General features: G+C 38.9%; 1 protein-coding gene across 1 annotated transcript in view; it reads left to right on the top strand.

The window, feature by feature from the left end:
• Positions 1-26,752, top strand: part of LOC105533368 (cytosolic carboxypeptidase 6-like) — a 673,407-nt gene that overhangs the window by 382,589 nt on the left and 264,066 nt on the right. The window contains 1 exon segment of the mRNA XM_011971791.1: positions 5,429-5,468. Coding sequence (XP_011827181.1) covers positions 5,429-5,468 — 40 coding nt within the window.

Below are 26,752 nucleotides of genomic sequence, written 5' to 3'. Positions count from 1 at the left end.
GAATGCTTTGTGTTTTTTTTTTGTTGTTGTTGTTGTTGTTTTTGCTTTTTGTTTTTTGTTTTTTAATGCTCTCTGTAACTGCAGTCATAGGGGCTTCAGATATGAAAAAATAAGAGTATCTTCTAAGTTGAATATTGCCTGAAGAGTCTCCCAGATTCAGAAGCCTTTATCTATATTGGTAGGCTGCAGTAGCTGGGCTTTTCAAACTGGCTCCTTGTGACAAAATAAGCAAGTGTTTATCCTATTGGTATCTTGTTGATTAATGCTACCTTCCCTGAAAAGAAAAAGATTACAAACAAAATCACAGCCGTAAGATCAAATGTATTAGCTATGACCATAAATATATGTGATTTACACTCTCCTACTTCAAAATAAAGATGCAGCCTGGGATGAAAAATTATATGAACATAATGTTGCACAAGATTAGAATTGTACTTCATTTATTATATATAAACACAATATCATTAAATGTATATACATAGTGAGAAAGATGATAAGAAAATACACCAAAATATTAACTATGATTCTCTTTCAGTGGTAGGATTTCATTACTTTTCACTTTTACTCTGAATTTTCTGGAAATATTCCCAGTTCTTGCTTGCAGTTGACTCAAAGTAATTTTTCTACTTTTACTCTGAATTTTCTGGAAATTTGGAAAATGACAAAAATCAGCATGTGTGATTTTCATAATTATGAAAATTGTAAAGATAGGTTCTTAAATTAGGACAACTATAATTTTCAGAAGAATAATTGAATCCAGAAAAGGTCCAAAGTTCTTGGGTAAGGTGTCTAATTAGCCCAGCTTTTAGGACTTCCACCTTTGAAGAAGTCCACTGTGACTAGAGGTGGGGTGACATGGTACTAATATAACAGCATTCACTCGATGCATGGGGGAATAATGGATAACTCCTGGAGCAAAGGTGCTGGTGGACAATTCCTTAAGCATCCACTACAGATACTCTGGCAATCCCTGGATACCCAATTTAGAGGTTACTCCTGTTGACTTTAGAATCCCCACCCTCCATTGTCCTTATGAGGTCATACTCAGCATTCACCACACAATGGTTAAGCAAAGAAATTTTTGAATTTCCGAATGTCCATGGGGTATCATGTTTATGAGGGAAGGCTGGATGCAGGAGTCATACACAGCCAGGAGTCCATATATCTACTCCTGATTGACCCAACACTGGCATACCCACATTCCTTCAGCAGTCCGTAGAATCCCACACAGGCACACTTGGATACATTCCCCTCCATCCAAATGTGGAATTCTTTTGTCTGAGATGAATGTCCTCACTCTGACCCCAAACACACACACACATACAAACACACACACACAACCACTACTACACATGTGAAGGCTCTGCCTTCCTTAGACTGTAGCTTTTGGTCAGCAAGTGGTTCAAGAGTCATCAGGCCCTGCCTGCCTGTTAAATTTGCCACCGACCTTACTGGCTTCACTTCCTCCCTATCCTACCATCCATATTAAAGTCTCTTATCTCTCTCAGTTGGCAACCAATTATAATAATTTGGTAATTCTTTATGTCCAACGTACCCCTGTCTATATATAACTGATTGTGCATTATTGGTGAAATTCTATAAACCATGTGCTCTATTTTTACAAATGCCACACAGTTTTCACTGGCAATCTCAAATGATTGTGCCTGCTAGACTAGTAAGGAAAATTTTTACTGTCATTTCAGTCCTTTTATTTTTGAATGACTTTGAGGGAATTATTTAAACATTCCAGTTTCTTAGCTAAAAATTGTTGCAGAGTCATTCTGGAACATGCACTTTTGTTTTCGTTTGCATATAGAACATGCAGGTTTTGCAATTCTATTTTAAGAGCTAGAGGTTAAAACAGCCTACGCATATCTGCTTGTGCCACTAGGTGGTGCACACATATGTCAGTGATCTGTAGGTTAAAGGGGCTTATCACCAGGTTAGTGTTAATTTATCACCACAGAGGTGGTACCAACAGTAGGAGCTGTAGGCGTCCGGAAACAGAGTAATCCTCCGGGCAAGAGTAAAGAAAGGAAACCCTCCCAGAGGAGATGGATTGACAGTATTCCTGGCTACAGAAATGGCAGGAGCAAAATCTTAAAGGCAAGAAACCCCAAAGATGCAGCAGGGGAAAAAGTCTTGGAAAAGAAAGAGCATGTTTACTCTCCATGCTGATTAATTCCTAATCAACCGGGTTACTGCAGAGGAGTAACAGCATAGATGAAACATTTATTTGAGCTAGATGACATCAAACATTCCTTCCAGACCTTTGTTCAGGGAACTGGGGGTACACAGGTGAAATGACACAGCACTGTCCTCAAGTAGGATCAGTGAGAAAGAGAAACAATGAAGACGGTACATGGTACTTTCTCCTGGTGAGAAAGACAGTACATGGCAAAGACAATGAAGACAGTACATGATACTGTCTTCCTTGTCTTTCTCACTAGCATCCTCAAGGAGGATGCTAGATGCTTTGCAAGATGCATTGGAAGAACAAAGCGTGAGATTCTGCTCTGAGGAAGGGAGATAAGGTGGTTAGGTTTGGGAGGTGGTGTTCAAAGAAGACTTCATGGAAGTCTTGAGAAGTGAAGAGATCTTCAGGAAGATTTCAAGATGGTAGACAAATGATAGCATAAGCAAAGGCATGGAGGTTTGAAAGGATGTCTGTGGATTTGGGGACTAGTTCAGTTGAGTTCAGCAAATACTTACTGAGGGGTACTCTGTGACATGTACTGATTTTACTAAGATTAATAATGGATGTTGTAGGCCCTTAAGATGCTCCTCATCTAGTGAGGAAGACTGATACACGCATAGAAAATTGCAATGTGAGAGGATAGTTGAAAATGTGGTTCCCTTTTAAATTCTAACTATGTCCTTTGAGTCCCCAGTGTGCTGGCTACAGGTTCTCAGGGAGTTGTACACCAGAAGAGGGAGCCTGTAAGCCCACTAGCTGGTTGCATTTGGCTCCCTGTCACTGATGGCATTTCAGTCTCACTTGCTCATTTTAGAGTTGCAAAGTTGGAGGCCAGAGACGGAAAGCCAGGACACAAGCCCAGGCCTATCTGACTCTGTCAGGTTTTCTCCCCCTTTTTCTTTAAAGAATCCTAGGCATAGAGTTGCCATTTAGCAATACTTCTTAACTAGAAAAAAATACATTTCAGACAAATAGGCCATCTTCACCAACTGTGACCATCACAAAGTCAAGTGTATGTAAAAAGGACACGATGGATTCTTCCCTTATGTATGAAGAAAGTGCCAAGTCACATAGGTTGACCTTGGCAAAGGCAGCTTAAGCCAGACGTCCCACTGGCCTGGTTTCGTGTTAGAGAAGGAAGAAGGTCTGGCTCCAGCATTCCTTCTAGCCCGCATGCATGCGTGGGTGTTTCATATCAGTGCTAGGATATGCTCTTACTGTGTAGATTAGTGACATCTTAGAGTTGCATTGTTTGCTTGAAAATGTCAACTGGAATGAGTTATAAGTTGGTAGGAAGACAGGTCTGTGTGATTGAGAAGGCACCGGAGGGATCTGGAGCTCCTTTTACGTACATGAGAAGTCACTGAAGCAAGGGATAGAGAAATCTTCCAGAGATTTTGACTGAAACAGATCAAAGTTAGTGAAGAAGGAGGGTAACTCTGAGGAGAGGGAGATTTGAGACCAGGTCTTATGAGTAAAGAACAAAGGACCTGGGAATATTTAGACTGGAGAGAAGACAGTACAGATCTTCTTCAGCTCTCCAAACTATTGTCATGGACTGAAGTAGCTAGAAACAGTGATTGTGTCATCAGGAAGCAGCTTTCAACCTTGCTCAAAGTAGAGCTATCTAACCAAAAAAAAAAAGTGGTCGGTTCTCTACCAAGAAAGAAGATGAAACAGAAGCAGTTCATACGTGGTGGAGACATTGAGGAGGGAGTCCCTGACCTCGTGGCAGGTCAAATCTCTGAGCTTTAAATAAGTAAAATTCATGAAAAAGTAAGAGGCATCTTATATAAACCAAGGACCAGATGTTCTGTAATAACAACATCAATACTACATAGATCTTTTTATTGAGAACCTTCTAAGTGCCAGGCATCATGCTAGATGATTTGTATGCATTGCCGTATTTTGAACTTTAGAGCCAGAATCAGAACTGACTAAATTTTAATCCTGACCCTGCCATTTAGTGAAGATGTCTTGGACAGACAATTTCTCCCCTCTAAATATCATGTCCTCTCCTGTACAATTGCCAAGAGTATGAAAAAAAAATTGATACATCAAAGTACTTAGTACTGTGCCTGATCTACAGTTAGTACTTTAAAAATGTTTCTGCCTTCCCCTTTCTGCTTAAGCAGAATTTCAGGAAGCCATTCTTGGATAGAGGCAAGATAAAGAGGGAAATGCAGGGGAGGTAAAATATGGCAAGGCCTCTGCTGCACAAAATACTGGATGATTGAAATCTCCTGCAATTTGTAACCTAGAGCAATGACTCTCAAAATGGAATTTGTTTGGACCCCTTTTAAGAAAACAGAAACAGAGATTTCCAGTATTATTTACAAAAAATCAAGTGTAGGAAAGAGAAAGAGGTCAGCAGGAGGACCGGGACTAAAGGAACGCTGACTCAAGTCTTTGAGAGGGCTGCTCACCACTTTGCCAGCTGCAGCCTCCTGTACCCACTTCTCTACCCTCAAGTTTTCATGGCATCCAGTCTAGGACAGTAGCTGTGCTGTGATACAGAACAGGCCTTTTGAGATATTGATCACCTCAGCCCTTGGGGTAACCAAGGCCAGTTGCTTCCAAACATAAGCTGCCTCATCTCTATAGCCTAGTGTGCTAGACAAATATTATTCTGGGTGAATATTGTGTGGTAAGAGAAAGGATAAGGATTCAGTTAGAAAAGGAATGGTTGGTCATCGCTAATTGAAATTGTTATGCTATTATGAGCAGACTTAAGAATGAAACCAATCCAGAAATATCTTGGTTAAATAGAAGTATCTAGAGAGTGGCAGTACCACAGGCACTCAAGGCAGAGAGCATTGCCAATATATCAGACACTCAACCAGTGCAGCCGGTATGAGAAAAGGGAAATCTAAAGCTATCTGGTACAGAAGAATGAGCCCATGACTGGGAAACTGGAAAGGGACCTTCTCTGTGGTTCTAGGTGAGCCACATTCTGCTCAGGGCCTCATTTGCCATAAGTATGGTATGATTTGACTGAGAGACCTCTAAGCTCTAACCACCTGTGCTTTCAAAGACAAACAAAAAACCCATTCATCCCCCTTTGTCTTTGGGTACAAACCCTCTCTGCAGAATTGGAAGTGAGTACCACATTCAGTATGATTTACCCTGCAGTATGTCCAAACATCCTCTTTGCATATGTGCCCTGACCTGCTAAGCACAATTTTGGCTCTGGCTCAAATCAGTGCCCTCACAGTGTGTTTTCTTTTGCAGCAACAACGACAGCTTGACCTCCTGACGATAACCAGCCCTGGTGAGTAGGTGTGGCCCTTCTGCCTTGGCTTTTCCCTTATTTCCTGAATGATGCCTTGTTGCCTGTCCAAATGCAATTCCTGCCCTTCTCTTTTGACTTCCTGAATGAACAGCAGAACTCTTGTGCCATGAACAATTCTTCTCCTCCCCACCCTCTGCTCCACAGGCAGTTGATTTTTCTCCCTGCCAGCTCTGTGTTGCCTCCTCTTCACTATGGATGGCAGGGCTGATACTCTGGATGTTGCTGCATATTCTAGGGTGATGTTCTCTCCAAATCACTCACAGGACTCAGGTGTCAAGGAAGTGTCCTGGTCTGAGAAATAAGTTTTAGAATCATGTGGAATGGAGAATCTGCTTGGAAGGTGCCATGGAATGAAGGGAGGATGGCTCATAAGATTGGGCCAGTCTGGGAAAGTAAGCAGGTTTGGTTGGCTGTGTAGAGAGTCAAGATGACTTTTGTCTCTCACTTTTAAGGGAAGGTCAGGTCCCCCCAAAAAACTGTGACCATGACCATGGAATTAAAAGGTCTTTTTTCCCCTCTATAGCTGACATCTGGCCTAGGAGAGGCTGAGCAATTTCATTCTTTCAGAGAGGTATTTTACTCTGGTTTGGAAACTTAAGGCAAAATTGGACAAAAAGAGAGATTGTTCTCTCTTACAGTCATGGGGATGATGGTGCCAGCAGGGTTAGTGAGCATTTGAGGGTTGATGTGGTGGTTATCTTCATCCATGGGTGATATTCAAAATATTTAACAGCCATCTGCTATGCTAGGCATTAACACTTTGGTTACTGGACTGTGGGGAGATGGGGTCCCAGAGGAGGAGCTAGTGTGGCACTGTGGTCATACGGCAGGTTTGTGGGTCTCAGGGGATGACTAATTACTAATAAATGTGGATATGTTTCAATATGTTAGTAACCAGCATGGCTGAACTACGTCAGCCCTTCCTTCCACTAAGCCTACCATACTGTATCCATGGGCCAGTGCCTCACTTTCAAAGCGACTGAGATATTGCCCTCTGCAGTCACTATCCTAGCAATTATCTTGTCTACATAAGTAGGGTATAGAAAAGTGACTGCACCTGTAAGGTGCAGTCACTAGTTTGGGTGACCTTACTATAGTTCTATACCTGATAGAACTCTTTGAGCTTGAAGACTTCAGAAGAAAAAAGATAGAACTAGTTCGAAAAAAGTTTACTCTACTCCATAGAATGATCTACATTTAACATATATATGATTAACATATATAGAAATTCCAAATCATGGGCTGACATGACTAGAGTGGCTCACTTGTATGACCTACCAATTCCTCCTAAGGTGGTGGTGAGAGATTATCTACGTCCAATACAGTTTAATTGCTTTTAATTGTGTCCTGTTCTACTCCACAATACACTGTCTATATTGCCTGCTTCCACATCTCAGTTTCATCGGGTCACACCCTGATATGATACCTAAGAGTGAATTGGAGAGAGTTGTTGATCCGTCTTCAGTTGCTTTAGAGGGAAATCTTCAGGCTATGTTAAGTGCATTTCTTTTGTACAACCTCTTTCTGCTCCAAATTACTACTTCACAAATTCAAGCAAAGTAGTTGTAACTCTTTAGTACACTCCGTTTAGACAGCTTTGGGACTGGAAAAAAAAAATCAGCACTGCTAGAGTTTTGAGTGGTTCATTATTATCCCTCCTCTTGGAGGAGAAAAGAATACATTCTGGGCCAGGGCATCCCAAAAGGCATGTTGTGGCACACTGGTGTATTGCAGATGGGCTATACTTGTGTGATATTGTGAGATATCAATTCACTCAGCTCTCAGGGACACAGGTAGGACCTAGGGCAATTGAAGCCCCCTAGGTGGTAGCTTCCACTCAGATGTGTCAGACAAATATTATCCATGTGTGCCATGACTTGGAAAGTTTAGGAAGCACCATTGGATCATGCTATTATCTGGATGACTCTATTCCATTTCAAAAGGACTTTCATTCACTATCAAATTCACCCCCATTCTACATCTTACCAGGAGCTGCAGCAGCTAGGAGTCAGCTTGCTACCTCTCTCGGGCTGCCAATAGGAGGTACTAGCTTGTCTGAACTCCTCCCCAGACCATCTTCAACAGAACTGCAGTGTGATGCTGCCAGTCATAGATTAGGAGCCTTCTGAAATGCTGATCAGGAATTTGAATGCCTTAATCTGCTTGATACCTTCTTTAAAGGCTTATTTTGTTTACTGTGAATAATTTCTTTCTTTTTTTTTTTTAATTATACTTTAAGTTCTAGGGTACATGTGCACAACATGCAGGTTTGTTACATATGTATACATGTGCCATGTTGGTGTGCTGCACCCATTAACTCATCATTTACATTACGTATATCTTCTAATGCTATCCTTCCTCCCCCTCCCCACAATAGGCCCCGGTGTGTGATGATCCCCTTCCTGTGTCCAAGTGATCTCATTGTTCAATTCCCACCTATGAGTGAGAACATGCGGTATTTGGTTTTCTTGCGATAGTTTGCTGACAATGATGGTTTCCAGTTGCATCCATGTCCCTACAAAGGACACGAACTCATCCTTTTTCATGGCTGCATAGTATTCCATGGTGTATATGTGCCACATTTTCTTAATCCAGTCTGTCACTGATGGACATTTGGGTTGGTTCCAAGTCTTTGCTATTGTGAATAGTGTCACAATGAACATACGTGTGCATGTGTCTTTATAGCAGCATGACTTATAATCCTTTGGGTATATCCCCAGTAGTGGGATGGCTGAGTCAAATGGTATTTCTAGTTCTAGATCCTTCAGGAATCGCCACACTGATATGCAGAAAAGAGTAGAGACATAATGAACAGCCATTTATTGCCCACGTGCCAACCCCTTGGCTTTGTCATATCAGCATGTGCCTTATATGCCAGAGTCACCTGTTTTTGGAAAAAAATTATAAATGTAATTGAGACTATTCTATACTCCTTCCTAGTACATCTTTGTCCCTTCACCCTACAGGTAATCACTGTCATGAATTCAATGTTTTTCCTTATCTGTGTATCAAAAAATATAACTGGTATTACTTTACAAATTCCTATGGTATCACACTATCAATGTTATTCTATGACTTTTTCCCTACTCATGATTATATTGTAGAGATTCTTTTATAGTGATACACATAGCTCTGCCTCATTTATTTTAATTGCTGTGTGATATTCCATATATGATTGAATTACAATTTATCCATTTTATTGATCAGAATTTAGGTTATTTATAGCTGCTTGTGATGCAAACAATGCTGCTTAGAGCAATTTTGTGCATGTCTCTTTATGTATGAGTATGAGAATTTCTCTAGGGAAAGCGATTTATTAATTATATGCATCTTCAAATTAACTACATAATGATCAATTGTTTTCCAAAGTAATTGAACATATTTACTCTTCCAGTAGCAGAATGTGAAAGTTTTCATTCCCCTGCAGCCTTAACACTTAAAATTGTCAGACTTACAAATTTTGCCAGTTGTCATGATGAACATGAAATGATATCTCATTGCTATTACAATATATGTTTCCCAAATTACTAATGAGATAGAGCATCTTTTTGTATCTTTATTGTCCACTTTGGTTTCTTCTGAGAATTGATTTTTCATATCCTTTATCTGTATTCTATTGAGTTGTCTCTTTTTATTGATTTTTAGGAGTTTATTGTTCTGAATATCAATACTGTGTCACTTATATGCATTGCAAACATCTTCTCCCAGACTATGACTTGTATTTTTAAAATTTTTCCATGATGTATTTTGATGTATGGGAGGTTCTGAAAAATTTTAATGTAGTTCAATTTATCGATCTCTTGTTTTATAAGCTTTACTGTTGTGACTTATTTAAGAAATCCTCCCTATCTAAAGATCATATTGTCCTGTATTTAATTCTAAAATTTCTCAAGTTTTGCATCACATTTGGGTCTTTACTTATCTCATTTAGGACTGATCTTTGTGTATGAAATAAGAATTTTTGTTGTGTATATATGGGTAATCCAATGTCTCAGAACCATAAACCACTAGTCAATCCTTTTTCTACCCATTAGCAATTACACATCTGTCATCTATCAATTTTACTGTGTACAAAATCTATTTTCTTCTCAATACTATTGTATTGGCCTACCACACTTAATTCTACATCGACTCAACATTGTCTCATTTATAATAAATTCTAATTTTCAGATTCTCTTAATAATTTATGGCCTTTGCCTTTCATGCTTATCTTTTGAAAGCAACAATTAAATTTTTTAAATACAGTATAATCTTATATTGTGACGGGTGAATTTAATCTATTTTCATTTATTGTAATAACTAATATATTTAGACATATTTCTACCACCATATTTGTGTTTTCTGTTTATCATTCACTTTCTTTATTTCTTTTCTGCCTTTTAAACATTTTTATATGTTACTTTTTTTATTGCATTCTCTGTGGATTTGGATGCTATCTATTTTATTTCTAACCTTAACTGGTTATATGTGGATATGTACTTAGCTATACATTTTCTTACAACAAAGTCTACAGTTATTCTGACTTTCTAGCATTCTTTTAGCCACATAAAGGGCCTTACATGCTTTAACTACCTATTCAACACTGTCACCTTCTAGTTATTCTTGTTTAGACTAAGTTAAACTTTTTGCAAAAAGCAAAACAATGTGTTATTATTATTAGCTCATTGACTTTTCCTACATTGTTTATGAATTTTTGCATTCTTTTGTTTATTGTATATCAAGCCTTTCCTATGTTACCTTACCAAAGTGCATCCTTTAATAGCTATTTTAGCGAGAGTCCATGGTAACCCTCTTAATCTGTATATATTCTTGTTTTGACTTCTGTCTGGAATGATAACTTGGCTGGGTATAAATTTGAGTTTGAGGAGGATGTTCCTTTGAACTTTAAGGATTTTTTCTTTGTTTGGAGTATAATACCATTTATATAAGTTTAAAAACATGCAAAACAGTAGTACATTTTGAGGGGATACATATATGTGTAGTGATGTAACCAAAATGCAGGTTCAGTCACTTGCCACTTGCAGAGTCCAATTACAAAAATGAAACCTGGTATAAAGAAAGTGACTTTTAGGCTGGGCACTGTGGTTTACGCCTGTAATCCCAGCACTTTGGGAGACCAAGGCAGGTGGATCATGAGGTCAGGAGATAGAGACCATCCTGGCTAACACGGTGAAGCCCTGTCTCTACCAAAAATACAAAAAATTAGCGGGCATGGTGGTGGATGCCTGTAGTCCCATCTACTCCGGAGGCTGAGGCAGGAGAATGGCGTGAACCCGGGAGGCGGAGCTTGCAGTGAGCAGAGATCATGCCACGGCACTCCAACCTGGGTGACAAAGCGAGACTCTGTCTCAAAAACATAAAAATAAAAAGTGACTTTTAATCCCAAAACTATCTTAGGGGAAGAAGTAGCACTTTTAAAGGAGAATGGCATGCAGGGGAGGAAGTAGGCAGGTTGGGGAGGTCCATGTGCTAGCTCTGGTGCCTTATCTACCGAGCAGTTGAGCTGGTGACTGCTGGTGCCTTCATGGGCAGCAGTAGGGTGAAAACTTCCCAGGTGGGAGAGTGTTTTGTAGTGGGATTTTGGATTATGAATAAACTGTGATCTCTCAAGGCAGTCTCCTGGTGGGAAGGAGTTCCTTGTTGGAGCTTCTAGGCACATGGTTAGATAAATTTGCCCTGTAGAGAGTGTCTGGTGAAGGGGCGGTAAAAGATTATATTTGCATTTCTACAGGGCTAAGTAGGAAGTAGGAAACCAGGGGAATAAGAAAAGAAGAGACAGAGAGAGAAAAATAAACTATCTCTTAGAAAAATGGGGGCACACTGTTAAAATCAATTCTCCACTGCCAAGTTCCATTTCATTTTGATGGGATTTGGTTGTCACCATATTCATTCTGGCTACTCCCTGCTGAAAGGAGGCATAGTCATTGGGTGTCAGAATGAAACTGATCTATTTGGAGTTGAAAATATTCATGAGTACCAAGACTTATAGATGATAGTTGTTGCATTATGGTGTAAGGTCTGGAAAGTCCCTGGGAAAGCCTGTTTTGCGTTCCCATATAGAGGATACAACAGCAGTCAAATTCACAGTGGAGAAGTATGCCAATTTTTTCATTGTCTTCTGGCATCCATAGTTGCTGATGAGAAGTCTGCCATCGTATGATTGTTTTGGTAACCTATTTTTTCTTGGGTAGGTTTCAATATCATTTTTTAATCTGAATGTTTTGCCTTTTCACTTTGTTGGGTCTAAGTGTGAATTTATTTTTATTTATCCTGCTTGATACTCTGAGTATACTTTTCACCTAAGATTCTATGTCTTTCTTTAATTTAGGGAAATTATTGGCAAATTAACTCTTCAAATACTGCTTTTATCCTTTATTCCTTTGACTCTCTTCAACAATTTCTACTGGACAAATGCTAGATCCTATTAAGTAGCCTGCCATGGTTCTCAATTGATTTTTCATAACTTTTATTGTTTTTGTCTTACTGCACTGTAAGTAACTTGCATTTATAAATTCACTTTTGACAATGTCTAGTCTAGATTTTTTCTGTCTCTTTCAATATTTCAATGACTATGTTTTTTCATTTCCAAGATTTCTAATTTTATTCATATCCACCTGTTCTTGTTTTATTTCTGCCTGTTCTGTTTCATAATTTCTTGTTCAGTTTTAATGTCTTCATTTGTTTCTTTGAACATCCTCAATATGCTTATTTTAAAATCTTTGTTCCATAAAATAAGTTTCATCTGGAGGAAATTCAAGTTCCAATTGTTGATTTTGTTTAATATCATTTTTAGCATTCGATTTCTTCATGTGTTTTGAAATTTTAATTTGTAAGATACTTTGAGAAGAAAATTTTCTGGTTTTCTCTTTTCTCACCCCTCTAACTCCCACTGTGTTCACATCTCCCTATGTGATGGTTTTTGCAGTTGCCTCTACCCACATCTTCAGTATAGGACCTGGGGAATATTGACTATATTGCGGATTCAATGACAAAATGTTAACAGAACCATTGTGTCTGGTTCCTGAGTCTCACCTCTCTATACCTACAATGCATGAGAGCTATCTCCCAAAAGTTATGCAGAAGCCTTTTTTTCTAGGCTCCTTTCATGACAGGAGAGCCCCACCCAACATCCTTGCTCTAAGCAGAAGCTTATCTCTGATTCCCATCTTCTATAGTGTACTTTTAATCTCCCTTATCCCATAGAAGGGAAGCGTCCGACTGCTACTGCCTTCTTCTACATTCAGATTTCAGCTAGCCAGTAGCTCCAGAACCACTTACCCTTTTGCATTTGTGTACATTTGAGCTTTGTGGAGATGTCTCCCACAGTGGAGCCCAACAATATAGTTTCATTTCTTTTTTCACATATTGTCCAATATTACTACTTGATGGGAATAAATGGGCTTATTGAAACATGAACTTATTTAGTCATTTGACCCAGAAGTTCAACTATAGGTTCTTCTTTAATTTTTAGAAAGTTGATTTTTCTATAACCTCTTCAGTAGAAGAGGCAATATGAGGAAGTACTGTATTCTTTTCCTGTCCAAGTAAAATCCTTACCACCAGACTGAGGAGAGAGACCTATTTTTTGCCCATGTATACACAGCTGTAGATATAATTTTTAAAATGAAATTTGAATGATACCATATAAACTATTTTTATTTGAATATAGTGTGAGCATCTTCCAGTATTATTTAATATTCTCTAAGAGGGAATCTTATATGGCTAAAAAGCATTCTATTATATTTTTAATTCCCCTATTGTTGTATATTATTATTGTTGTTGACTCCAATTATTTAATTGCAAATAACACCATGGTGAGCATTCCTATATAAAGATTTTGGTCTATATCTCTAACTATTTCTTTAGGAAAAATTCCTAGACTAAGAATTACTGAGGAGAGGTATACATCATTCACTAGTTGTGACACTGAAGTAACAATTATATCAAATTGCAAAAGCTTACAAAGCAAAGGCTTATTTTTCACTTTTGGTACATGTCCTTTGTGGATTGCAGCCAGTTATGCTTTGTATCTTTTGTGTTCTAGCAGCCAGGCCAACCAGGCATCCTCTATTTGTAATATCACTGGGTATCTTAGTTGGGTATCTTAGAAGCAGACCTTTAGACAAAGACTTTAGTACAAATTGGAAGTGATCCCAGAGACATTGGTAGGGGAGTGAGGAAGTGAGACAGGAAAAGAAAGAAAGCCAAGAAAGATTCATTATCAAGCAAGCTACCACAGAGAGCAACTGGGACTTAATCCCACCAGAGAGCCCATGGAACCAGTGTGGAAAATAAGCTACATAGTTATACTTCTCAGGGACAAAGGAGCAGGAGAGAGGGTGGAGGTGTTAATTCCCTGACACTTCTGATCTGCTCAGTGTATGCAATGACCGGATTCCAATGGTCAGAGAAAACCTTCAGGATAGATTTGCAGGTGTCACCAATTGGAAGTTATTCAACACATCCAGAAATAATAAGCTGGGAGAATAGGTTGGATTGTGGGGAAGCACTAGCATTGGCCATGTTAGTCATTGTGACAGAGGGAAAAGGGAGGAATGGGGAGCCATGCCTCTCCCCTTAAAAACTCCTAGAAGGGGTCACTTCTGCCAAAATTTCCTTGATCAAAGCAAGGATTTGAATGTATGGTCATATGGTCATATGAATGTATGGTAGATATGTGCAATCTTCCTGCAGGAAAGTGTGCTGCAATGAGGATGACATGAATATTTTGCAATGACTAATATACTTTATCATACTTTTAGAAAGATTTTTATATTCCCACCATCAAGTTAAAAGTGCTGATCATAGCTTTTTTTTAATAACAGCTTTATTGAGATATAATTCACATGCCATAAAATCCTTATTAAAGTGATAATTTAGTGGTTTTCAGCATATTTACAAAGTTGTGCAACCATTACCTACCACTACCTAGTTCCAGAACATTGTCATGACCCTGAACATAAACTCCATACCAACTAGCAGTCACTCTCAATTTCTCCTTTCCCCAACCCCTGGCAACCACTGTTATAACTTTCTGTCTCTATGGATTTGCCTATTATGGACATTTTATATAAATCAAATCATACCATATATGGCCTTTTGTGACTGGCTTTTTTCACTTACCACAGTGTTTTCAAGGTTCACCCGTGTTGTAGCATGTATCAGCAGACTTCATTCCTTTTTCCTGCCAAATAGTATTTCATTAGATACACCACAATTTATTTTTTCATTCATCTGTCATTGGACATTTGGGATGTTTCCATTTGGGGATTTTACAAATAGGTTGCTATGAACCTTTGTATAAACGTTTTCGTGTGGGCAGATGTTTTTAATTATCTTGGATATGTACCTAGGAATGGAATTGCTGGTCATATGGTAAACTTTACAATAAAGATTTTGAGAAACTGCCAAACTGCTTGACAAAATCATTGCACCTTTTATATTCCCATCAGCAGTGGAGGACAGTTCCAGTTTCTCCACATCCTCTCCAACACTTGTTATTATCTATCTTTTTATTACAAAAATCCTAAAGGGTATAAAGTGGTATGTCATTGTGGCTTTAATTTGCATTTTTTTAAATGTCTAATGATAACAAATGTATTTTCACGTGCTTATGGGCCCTTTGTATTACTTCTATGGAGAAATGTCTATTCTAATTATTTGCCTTTACCCATTTTTTATTGGACTGTATTTGTCTTTTTATTGCATCTGAGAGGTTTTCAGAATATATATTCTGGATACTATTTTATCAGATGTATGATTTGTAAATATTTTCTCACCTTTTTAATGTGCTGTCTTTCACTTCTTTATTGTTGTTCTTTGAAGCAAAAAGTTTAATCTTGATGAAGTTTATCCATTTTTCCTTTTGTTGTTTATGCTTTTTATACCATATCTAAGAAACCACTGTTTAACTCAAGGTTCAAAATGTACTCCTATGCCCTCTTCTCTCTTTTTTTTTTTTTTTTTTTTAGACAGAGTGTTTCTCTGTCATCCAGGCTGCAGTGCAGTGGTGCGATCTTGGCTCACTGCAAGCTCCATCTCCCGGGTTCGTGACATTCTCCTGCCCATATCTATGTTCTCTTCTAAGAATTGTATAGCTTTATCTCTTACATTTAGGTATTTGATCCATTTTGAGTTAATGTTTTTATATTATGTAAGGTAGGAGTCCAATTTTACTCTTTTGCATGTGGCTACCCAGTTTTCACAGAATTATTTGTTGAGAAGACTATTCTTTCTCTATGGAATTATCTTGTCAATCTTGCCAAATTGTTATAGGTATTTGATGCTGTAAACTAAAGGAAAAGCATTTAGGAAATGTCTACTCAGAGTCAGAGCTAGGTTAAGTTCTTTATATATATTTTCCCCATAAATCTCCCTGTTATACCATAAGGCAGTTATCTTTCCTGTTTTGCAGAGAAGCAAAACAAACTGCTATGAGATTACATGAACTGTCCACATGAACACAATTAATAAATAATGGAATCAAGATTTAAATCTAGATCTGATTCTAAATCCTTTGTCTTTTTCACTGCTGCATAGAAATATAGCTTCATCTGTGATATTATCCCTTTCAGTCCTCTTCCCCAGACAGAATTCAAGCTGACCCACTTTGCTAGGCATAAAGAAAGCCTAGAATGTCAGGGACATGATAGTCACTGGGTTTTTTCCACTAATGAGGCTGTGTTCTGAAGATACAATTGATTTCCTAAAATATGATAGAAACCTCCAGAAAAAAAACATAGCTAGATTTATTCCTTACTGCAAATATTCGCAAAGTTGTTTATCCCCTCTTAACCATGTTAAAGTAATACCTATTTTAGATGGTGATGTACTGATCCTGCTTGCCAGTACATGACAACTTTGGGCTTTGTCTCTAATTAAAGTCTCCTATGATTCGAACTCAGCCCTTCTGAGACTAAAGTAACAAGAAAGGCCAAACTAGACACTGCCTTATGGCCATTTTCAGAGCCAGTATGAGACCTGCAGAGTCAGTCTAGCAGTATAGTAGTCTAACAGCAGAGGGACTGTTTCAAAAACTGCGTACACATCACCAAAACAGCTTTAAAATCGTCTTTAGAGAAGAAAAATAAATTACTCCTAATCCCACAACCTTAGCACAATACAAAATCGAATTCTATTTATACATTTTCCCTTTTAGTTCTTGTCTATATGCAGAAACATATTTACATAATTGCAATCACAGTAAGTTTTATATACATCTTTTTTCACTTAACATTATTTCATAAACAATCTCCATGTTGCTGTGTAGTTTACACACTTACCATCTTTTTATCATCACTTTCTCTATTAAAAAATTGCACATACTTATGGTACAAATTTAGAGAAACACAGAAAATTTATAATGATGAAAATATGAGTTATCTCCCAGAAGCAATGATTACTTAATATTTTAACACATTTACTTCTTTGCTTTTTTTCTATGCATGTATAATTTTGTTTTACATAGTTGAGATCATATAGAATATAAAATTTTATATTGATTTTTCACTTAATATTACAGCAGAAATATTTTCCCATGTCAATAATGTTGGATATTTAACTTGATTCTAGTTTCTCTACCTTATGAATAATTTCTCAATCTTTGCATATATGTTTTTTGTCTATATTTTGGTTTATTATCCTAAAATAGATGACTAGGGATGGAATTACCAGATATATGAGCATTTTGTGAGCATTTTGAAAGTATATTTATTCTTAAAATCTCTAGTATGTTCCAATTTGTATCGGTAGCCTTATTTGCAAAAAAAAAGTTCTATTGTTGTGCATTATGTTGTTTCCAGATGTTTTGCCCTTATAAATAACTCTACCATAAATTTATTCGTGAGAAAAGCTTTTTACTTTTTTTATATTAGTTTTTTACTGGATATTTTAGAAATGGAATTTTGGGGTCAAAGACCATTAATATGTTTAAGGAATTATTGGGCCTGATTGCCAACTCATTTTCCAGAAAGGTTGTACCAATTAATACTACCACCTCCATCCCCCAAAAACTCCATCTCTCATGTCAACAACAGAAAACAACACATTGGTATTACTCGGAAGATTAATTAAATCTGAATAAACAAGCTTCAGAATTTGAGAAATACATAAAGGCAAGGAGAAGCATACCTGTGCTTATGGTCTCTGAGAGACAAACTAATTAGTATGTTCCTAAGGTATTTGTCCTGAGAAATCTATGGAGGATGCCATTATTCCAGGGCTCCAGTGAAGGGATTTATGGGAAAGGATCAGGGGTCCTATTTTGGAACATCCAGTTGAATGGACTGAGTTCTGGGAAGGTAGGGCATCACAAGGCACCATAGCTGATCATCATGAGGGAAATCAGGTCAGGAAAGAACTGGTAAGACCTTCACTATTAGGCTGAAGGCAGGCCTCAGGTATAGAGGAACTTGAATTCAAGACACAAAAGCTAAATTAAATTAAGGCACAGGAACGATATAAGTAGGATTCTTCACTCCCAGCCTAAATTAGCTTAAGCAAAAATAGAGAACTCATTGGTTCATGTAAATGAATAATCCACAAATAAATCTGACATCTTGTGCATCTTGATACAGGACTCAAAGGACCCAATCTGCTTTTCTCCTTCTCTTAACTTTCTCAGTGTTGACACCATTCTCAGGCCACATGTGGTCTCACGATGGCTGTAGCAGCTGCAGACTTTACATTCTCCCAAATTCTAGTCCTAGGAAAAACAAGACACTCACTCAGAAGTCCTAGCAGATTTTTTGATTGCTTCTCATTCTGTGATTGAGTCATAATGAACCCATCTTTGAACAAGTATATGTGTCCAAGTAAATCTGTTGTGCTGATTGGCTGAGAGGTGGCTCATAAATACCACCCCTGAAATTGGAGGATAAACTGAGGCCTGACATTACTCAGAAATGGTCCAAATTTTGCAATATTGAAATTTTGCAGTGACTATCTCTGTGGCCATTTTAAGCCAAGTATATGAATTATAAAGCCTGAGAGCAGAACAAACATGGATCTGTTCTGCTTCACCCTTTTATCCAAAAGATTAAGCCTACTAGAGGCTCCACATCTAGAATCTCTGGGCAGTGAAGGGACTTATCATAGGTGGATGTAATAGCTTGGACTTAAGGAGGGCTTTTCTGATGAAAGCCAGACCCATACCAGTGACCAAGGATCTTGAGAGCAGCAGCAAGCCCTGGGGAAGAGCAGACCACAGAGACTAGGAGCTATGATTAACAGATATGGAACAGGATGTATGATTAACAGATATGGAGCAGGATGCCAGCCTTATCTGTGAATCGAGATCATGGAGTCAAAGATTTGGAACCAGGCAGACCTGGATTCCTATGTTGATTCTGCCACTACTTAGCTCCCTGTCCTTATGAAAGACTTTAAACTGCCTTGGGGCTTAGTTTTTCATCAAGTATGAATGGTGGCACCTATTTCATAGGGATGAAATAGAGATTAAGTGAGGTAATCATGACAATAAATCCCCTAGGATTTTATTATTAACATGTAAATGTAATGCATGTTAGAGGCTAGAACAGGAGCTCTGTTGATAACACTAGGCCTTCTGCACAATGAGGTTTGAGAGGAGATGAGAGCTCATATAATTTTAGTGGGGAGGATGCTGGTTCTCATTGGTTCAGGGCTGGAGGTCTAAATCCACAGGCTGAAGGTCTGCAGCAGCATAAGTCTGTCTCTACACTTATGGGACATCAGGGAATATCTCTTGTAGGCCAGTGTAATGTGTTCCGACCTGAAGCAGTGCAATTATAGTCAACCCAGCCCAGCCATGAGGTAGACAGACCTCATGAGAATCTGAAGGATAAAGGAAAAAACAATCAATTTTGTCATTGTAATTGATTTGTAGTACATACATACATCATGTGTTCGAATCTTATCTCTTCTACTTTCAGTTTGGCCTTAGGAAAGCCTATTAAGTTTTCAGTGCCTTACTTCCATTTTACCATTTATAAAAGAGCAAGATAATAATAATACTTCTTAGAGTGAAGATTAGATGTGATGTATGTAAAGTGGCTAGCGTAGTAAAGTGCATGACCCATAGACTTCAAATAAACAGTTATTACTGTGATTACATTACTGCATCACAAATTACCCTAAACCTCAGCAGTTTCAAACATCAATAGATGTTTGTTATCTCACACAGTTCTTGTAGGTCAAGAATCTGGTAACAGCTTAGCTGGATGGTTTTGGCTTGGGGTCTCTCATGAGGTTATAGTTAAGATGTCAGCCAAGGCTGTAGCTATTTGAAGGGCTGACTGGGGCTGGAGGATCATCTTTCCAGATGACTCATTCCTATGGATGGTAGGTTGGTGCTGGCTTTTGGCAGGAGGCCTCAGTTCCTCACCACATAGACTTCTCTATGGGGCTGCTTGAGTCACAACATGGCAATTGACTTCCTTTAGAGTGACTAATCCAAAAGAGGGCAAAGTAGAAGCTAAAATGTTTATTATGATCTAGGCTGAGAAGCCATAGCTTGTCATTTCTATAATATCCTGCTAGTTATGTAAGTCAGCCCTATTCACCTGGGAGGAAACTAGACAAGGATGTGAATACTAGGAAGTTAGATTCATTCAGGGGCATCCTGGAGGCCAGTGCCTAAATGATAATGATGATTATGATTATCAGTATTATTTTTTTGGTTCCTTCTGACCCACTTATCTTTTCTCATTTCTCCAAGGATTCTTTTCTTTTTCCCAAGATATAGCTTTTTGAGATTGCCTAGCCTAGCTTTTTGAGATTGGCAGAGATTTTGGAGAAAGGTATTAAGAATAATCTAGCTACATTTTTTTTTCCATGAATAAATAGGTAAATTTGTCCATCTACACCTTCCTATCCTAACATAGACCTAAAACTGTAAGAGTGTCTGTTTTGGTAGTGAAAGTGAGAAACATTTTCTATTTGCTGGACTAAGAAAAGTACAATTCTCTAATTTAGGAAAAAAGGTTATGTGCCCCAATGTCTAGTTTCCAGCTTTTATCACAGTTCTTTACACACTTGGCAAATAAGTGTGGGGTTGCTACTGAATAGAGGCAAGTGTGATCCAAGTACATACACTAGGAGTTCCTAGAGATTAGGACCCATGGGCATGTCATGAAGGGTGGTACACATCCTTCATGCTCTGGTCCAAAACATCATCAAAGACTGTGATGAGGACAGGCTAGAGGAATATGGGCATTTGCTCTTCGCAAGATTTACTGACCTGCCATTACTGGTGCTTACCCAATACTACTGGGATAAAAGAATAGAGTCTCTATGTCAAAAAGAAAGAAAAGAAAAAGAAGGTCTAAAATGCAGTGGAAACTTTGAGATCAGTTAGGACAGGGTTCAAATCTTAGATCTGCCATTTACTCTTGATATGATTTGGGGCAAACACTTAATTTGTCAGAGCTTTGAGTCTTTCATCCCTAAAATAGCAGTAATAATATTGACTTCATAGGGCTGTCATGAACATTAGATAAGATAAAGTGGGTATCTGAAAAAAAAAAAGTACGTATCTGGCACATATCAGAACCTTGGAAATGCTCATGTTGTTATGGGAAGTTCTTCTCTGAGGATGGTCACCACAGATATCTCTTTTTTTTCTTATTTTTCTCAATAACTTAGCCACAGGATATTAGGTCATTCTCTGACATGCCAACAGGGTCTGTGTTTGGCATTTGCCATGCAATTTCCTCCTGTCCAGATGGTTGCTGAATAATTGTCTTAAAAGCCTGATGCACTTCTCTCTAGAAACTGAAAAAATGAGGGAGGATCAGCCCAACCCAGATGAAGTCCATTCTTGGATGGCTGGCTGGATGTCCTTCCAAAGGATTTCCTTTCTGGTAAAGATGATACAGAAAACTGACTTGTTAGAGAAGAGTTTTTAATTGCATTAGTGGAAGGAAAATTGGTGGTTTTCAGCTATTGGTAGGGGAAATAAGACTTCCTTTTTCATATCAAGGGCCATTTAATGAGTTTGTGAGGTGGGCTCAGTTCCAACCTTGGGTGGTGCATGGGGAAGCATCTCATATCACTTGATGATACTGTCTTAGAGGCCAGGTTCCAATTACTAACCCCCTTCCATGCTCTGGCCCTTGCCTATGTTTTGTTCCCTCAGGTAAACCAACAGAGATTGTCTCCGAAACATGCTCATGTTGGTCCCACTAAGTCCTCTACCCTCACTATTTTTTTACTCAGAATCTCTTGGATCATTCTTTCCTTTCTCTCTAAAGGTACAGAGGAGGGACAACCTAACACTTTCTCTCTAATGGGTTTTTGTTATTTTGGGCTATTTAGTTCCTGAAGCCCAGACAGGGGCTGCTGGGTAGGTGTTCTCACAATGGGTAGGGGCTCTGGTGCCCAGGACAAATATCAAAAAGTGTTTTAAAAAGGTATCCACTGCAGGGGGCGACCATAGTAGCTCAATAATAATGACCACTACAAGTGGTTTTCATATAGCACATTACAATGGACAAGGTGATTTTTCAACTAACACTTTGCTTAAACAGCAAAACAACCCTATGAAGTAGGCATCTGAGTCCTATTTTTGCCATTGAAGCTCAGCTAAATGAAAATATTTGTCTATGGTTCACATGGCTTCTAGGTGGAAAAGTCAGAGCTTGAACCTAAGTTTTCTGACTCAAAATCCAGTGAACTTTGATTTCTCAGCTGCCTTCCTAATCACGGGTGCTGGTTCATCCAGAGGTTGCTGAGATATTAGAAGAAAAACTGAATGGGTAGGAGGCTGAGGCAGGCAGATCTCTTGAGCCCAAGAGTTTGAGATCAGCCTGGGCAACATGGTGAAACCCAATCTCTACAGAAAATTAGTCATGTCTGGTAGCACACTCCAGTAGTCCCAGCTACTTGGGAGGTTGGTGTGGGAGCATCACCTGAGCTTGGGAAGTTGAGGCTGCAGTGAGCCAAGATCACACCACTGCATTCCAGCCTGGGTGACAGAGTGAGACCTAGGCTAAAAACAAAAACAAAGCAAAACAAAAAAATGAATGGGCGAATGACCCATTTACTGCGGAAATGAGTATTGGGATGAGATAGTCATGGGGCCTGAGACAAGAGTCTGGATACAGAAAATCAGGCAAAAAGGTCAGAGGAAATGCAGATAGCAAACCTTACCCACCGATTTACTAACCCAGTACTTCTTCTATCTGCTGTGCCTACCCTTACCTGACCACAAAGCCAGAATGATTCTGGGATCTGATAGCCGCAAACAGGGCTAAGTCACCTCAGTTGAAGGGATGGGTTGCTATAGTGCCTGGGGCCTAGCCTGGGGCCTAGAACCAAGCAGATCATCACTACTTGTTGAGTTTAGGAATCCATTGATAAGTTTCCTGTAAAATCCTCCATCTGTTCTCAAAGTATGGTCCGTGAATCATTTGTAACAAAATTACCTAGAGTTTTTATTTGTTATTTCAGGCTAGTTAACCACTGAAGCCCAGACAGGGGCTGCTGGGAAAGTGTTCTCACTATGTGTGAAGTCTGTGATACCAAAAGACAAATATCCAAAACTATTTTATTTTTTAATTTTTTATTTTATTTTATTTTTTGAGATGGAGTCTTGCTCTCTCGCCCAGGCTGGAGTGCAGTGGTGTGATCTCGGCTCACCGCAACCTCCGCCTCACTGGTTCAAGCAATTTTCCTGCCTCAGCCTCCCGAGTAGCTGGGACTACAGGCACCTGCCACCACACCCAGCTAATTTTTATATTTTTAGTGGAGACAGGGTTTCGCTGTGTTGGTTAGACTAGTCTTAAGCTCCTGACCTCAAGTGATTCACCGCTTCGGCCTCCCAAAGTGCTGGGATTACAGGTGTGAACCACCACCCCCGGTCTCAAAAAGTGTCTTAAATAATTATGTAGTGAGTGAACAAGAAAAGAATGACTAGTATGATTGTCAGCCTAGAAGCAGCAGATAAACAGTGAGAAGCAGTGAAGGTGGGAGTGAGGAGTAGATGGTAAGAAGAAGCAAAGGAGAGGTAGCTAGAACACTGCTACTCAAAGTGTCATCCATGGATTGGTGCCAGTGTGTAAACTGTCCACAATGAGATAAATATGGAAATTGAGAGAAAGCATTTAGAAACTTTAATAGCAGTTTACATTGCTGCAGCGTAATATTTATGACCAGCATACTTTTTCAAAATGTCAGCTTATGATGAATTGGAAAGAGAGAGGCACTGGTGAAACATCAGCCAACATATAAATGCAGTTGTATGCACTCTTTATACATGCTTGTACCAGTGCTTTAGGTTTGAAAAAAATAAAGGCAAAGGTCAGTTTTTACCACAAGGCCTGGCACATAGTAGTGGCTTAGAAATAAACTTAATAAGGAGGCCATTTTTGTCTTAGTCAGCTATCAACCTAAGTCTTGCAAAGGATGACCCATTCCACCAGCCTGAAGTCTGAAGTACTGCTCCCACCTTCTTCATTATTTTCCTTTCCACATCTGGCTGTTCTAGGCAGGCTTAGCTTTTGCAGAAGCTGGGGTCCCCTCCCAGCCCACCTGGAGCCTAAGTGGTGTTTAGTAAAGTTTAAACAACCCCATGTAGGGTGGTTGAAAAGCAATCTCCATTTCTTTTGAATAAGAAGAAAGGGGGAAAAGGTGCTGCCATCTTTCTTCTACTTGCTCATTAGGATTCTGGGTTACAGCGATGTTGCCTGGCCACTCTAATTGGATCTGTGCGCACACAGGTCTGTGCGGCTCCATTGAACGTTGACATTTCTAACTAACTGACCTTTTCAGGACCACTGGTACTCCCATAATGAGTGTGCAGCAGCATTGTGTGGACACAATACGGCAGACTTCACAGTGCCCAAAGAATGCAGGATTGAAAACTATTCAGAATTCCCAATCTCGAGTTAGCAAAATGAGAAAATTGGATCCCAACATTCATCAGCATGTTATTTTGCAGGTATCGATTTCAATGCCCTTTCATTTCTTTCGGAAAAAAAAATGTTGTACTATAGAGATCTAAATTAACTTTTGTTCTGTTATTTTTCCCCTGTACCTATAAAAAGGTCAAATGCATTCATAAAGCCGAGAGAGATTTGCGGGATATAAAGCACTGAGATAGCAATCAACCTTCAAATAACCTTTAAGGAGACATTGACTCTTCCATGAACAAAAACTGAGGTACTCATTAAAGCCATGAACTACTTCATGGCTTCACCTGAAGAACAGTTATAGGGCCAGTGGCAAAAATACGGCATTTAGAACAATGAGATAATGACTCAGACATTGAAATAGTTGTAGTCCATTCAGTCACTGGGACAGTAAGGGAACTTGCAAAGGAAACTGACATGATGTGAAAGGGGAATAGTGGTTTTCACCCTAGCCAGCAGGGACAAGACAGGCTGAGCCCAAACAGGAACGAATCTGATTTCTCAGTGTCCCCTGGCTTCATAGTAGAAAATTAGAACATTTTTTTTTTTTCCCCGTATAAATGCTGAAGGAACATAATGGATTTATCAGGGCCACTTTCTTCCCTCTGAGAAAGAGGGTATGGAGCAGGAAGCAGCTACAAGTGGCAGTTCTTCTGATGAGACAATGCCAACAGTGAGTGGGTGTGTGGCCCTTCTGCTAATGTTCCTTTGAGAATTATGTTTTTCTATTAATGTTACCAATCCTAGAATCAGGCTACCATAGAACTATATTCTATAAGCATTTATGAGCACAGACTGTGTACTAGGTTCTGTGTTTGGTACTGAAAGGAATGTAAAAGATCATTGAATTTCATTTCAATTGAACTAAGTTTAATTCAATCCAATACATATTTCTTAAATATTTGTGTTCAGAACTAGATACAAAGAGACAAAAAAGACAGTCTCTGTCCCCAAGACATTTATAGTTCAGGACTCCTTGTGCTCACTTCCAAGATGAGAGAAGGAATTAATATCAAGGGTCTCCTTCAAAGTACCTTACTCTGCTAGGCACTATACGTTTTATTGTCTAAATCCTAGTTGCCATCTTGTCATTGTAAATATCAGACCCTATTTTAGGGAAGGAGAAGCTAAGATTTATTCAGATTGTGTGATTCACTCAGGATCACCCAGCTTATAAGTGGCTGAGAAAGCCAATTTTTTTTTTTTTTTTTTTTTGCCTCATTTCTTTATGGAAGGGTCTTCTTTGACCTCGGTTTCAGCTGCTCACACAGGAGTGGAGAAGTTTCTAGTAGAGTAAGTTTTTGCTTTTGTTTTTGTTTTGAGACAGAGTCTTGCTCTTGTTGCCCAGGCTGGAGTGCAATGGTGCAATCTCGGCTCCCTGCAACCTCTGCTTCCGGGTTCAAATGATTCTCCTGCCTCAGCCTCCCGAGTAGCTGGGATTACAGGCATGTGCCACCATGCCCGGCTAATTTTGTGTTTTTGTAGAGACGGGGCTTCTGGTCTCAAACTCCCAACCTCAGGTTATCTGCCCGCCTCGGCCTCCCAAAGTGCTGGGATTACAGGCGTGAGCCACCATGCTCAGCCGAGTAAGTTTTTGTTTGTTCGTTTGTTTGTTTTGTTTTGTTTTGTTTTTACTGGGTAACTTGACAAGTGCATAGGGATAACTACATCTTATAATGAGAAAACCACAGCACTGTAATCGATGCTCTCATTAAGTTTGGGCAATTCTTTAGGACTTCTCAAAAGAAAATGATTGTAGGTTATTTTATGTTGTTCAAGAGTAAAAAAAATACATGACACATGGACTGTCAATCACTTGTCTCATATACCCATGACATCACTAAACCCTTTCTTGCTGAGCCTGGTTTCATTTTTAAAACTTCTCTTACACTGTACTCTAGCCACTCACTATTCACTCATATCTGCATGTGAGATAAAACCTACTTACCATACCTAAACTAGTTTGTTTCACTTTGGATATGAAGTAACTGAGCCCAAGAGGAGAAAGGGCATGCCAAAAGTCATGAAATAATTAAATGGTAGTTAAATGAACTATGGGCAATGAAGCAATATAAGAGGGATATCTAAGGCCTAAAGCCTGAAACAGAGGGTGAAAGTCAGTGTAAAGTAGGCAGGAGGTACTTGCTTCATCTGATCTATACATGCTACTTGTATCTTGATACCCACTATTTATTTTGCCTACTATAAATGAATATGTTCTTTCTTTTCTTTTCTTTTCTTTTTTCTTTCCTTCCCTCCCTCCCTCCCTCCTTTCTTTCTTTTTTCTTTTCCTTCTTTCTTTCTTTCTTTCTTTCTTTCTTTCTTTTTCTTTCTTTCTTTCTTTCTTTCTTTCTTTCTCTCTCTTTCTTTCTTTTT

The sequence above is a fragment of the Mandrillus leucophaeus genome, unplaced genomic scaffold, assembly GCF_000951045.1.
Source record: "Mandrillus leucophaeus isolate KB7577 unplaced genomic scaffold, Mleu.le_1.0 Scaffold1248, whole genome shotgun sequence".
Classification (NCBI taxonomy): Eukaryota; Metazoa; Chordata; class Mammalia; order Primates; family Cercopithecidae; genus Mandrillus; species Mandrillus leucophaeus.
The sequence above is the reverse complement of the archived record's forward strand: the minus strand, read 5'-3'. Positions and strand labels throughout refer to the sequence as shown.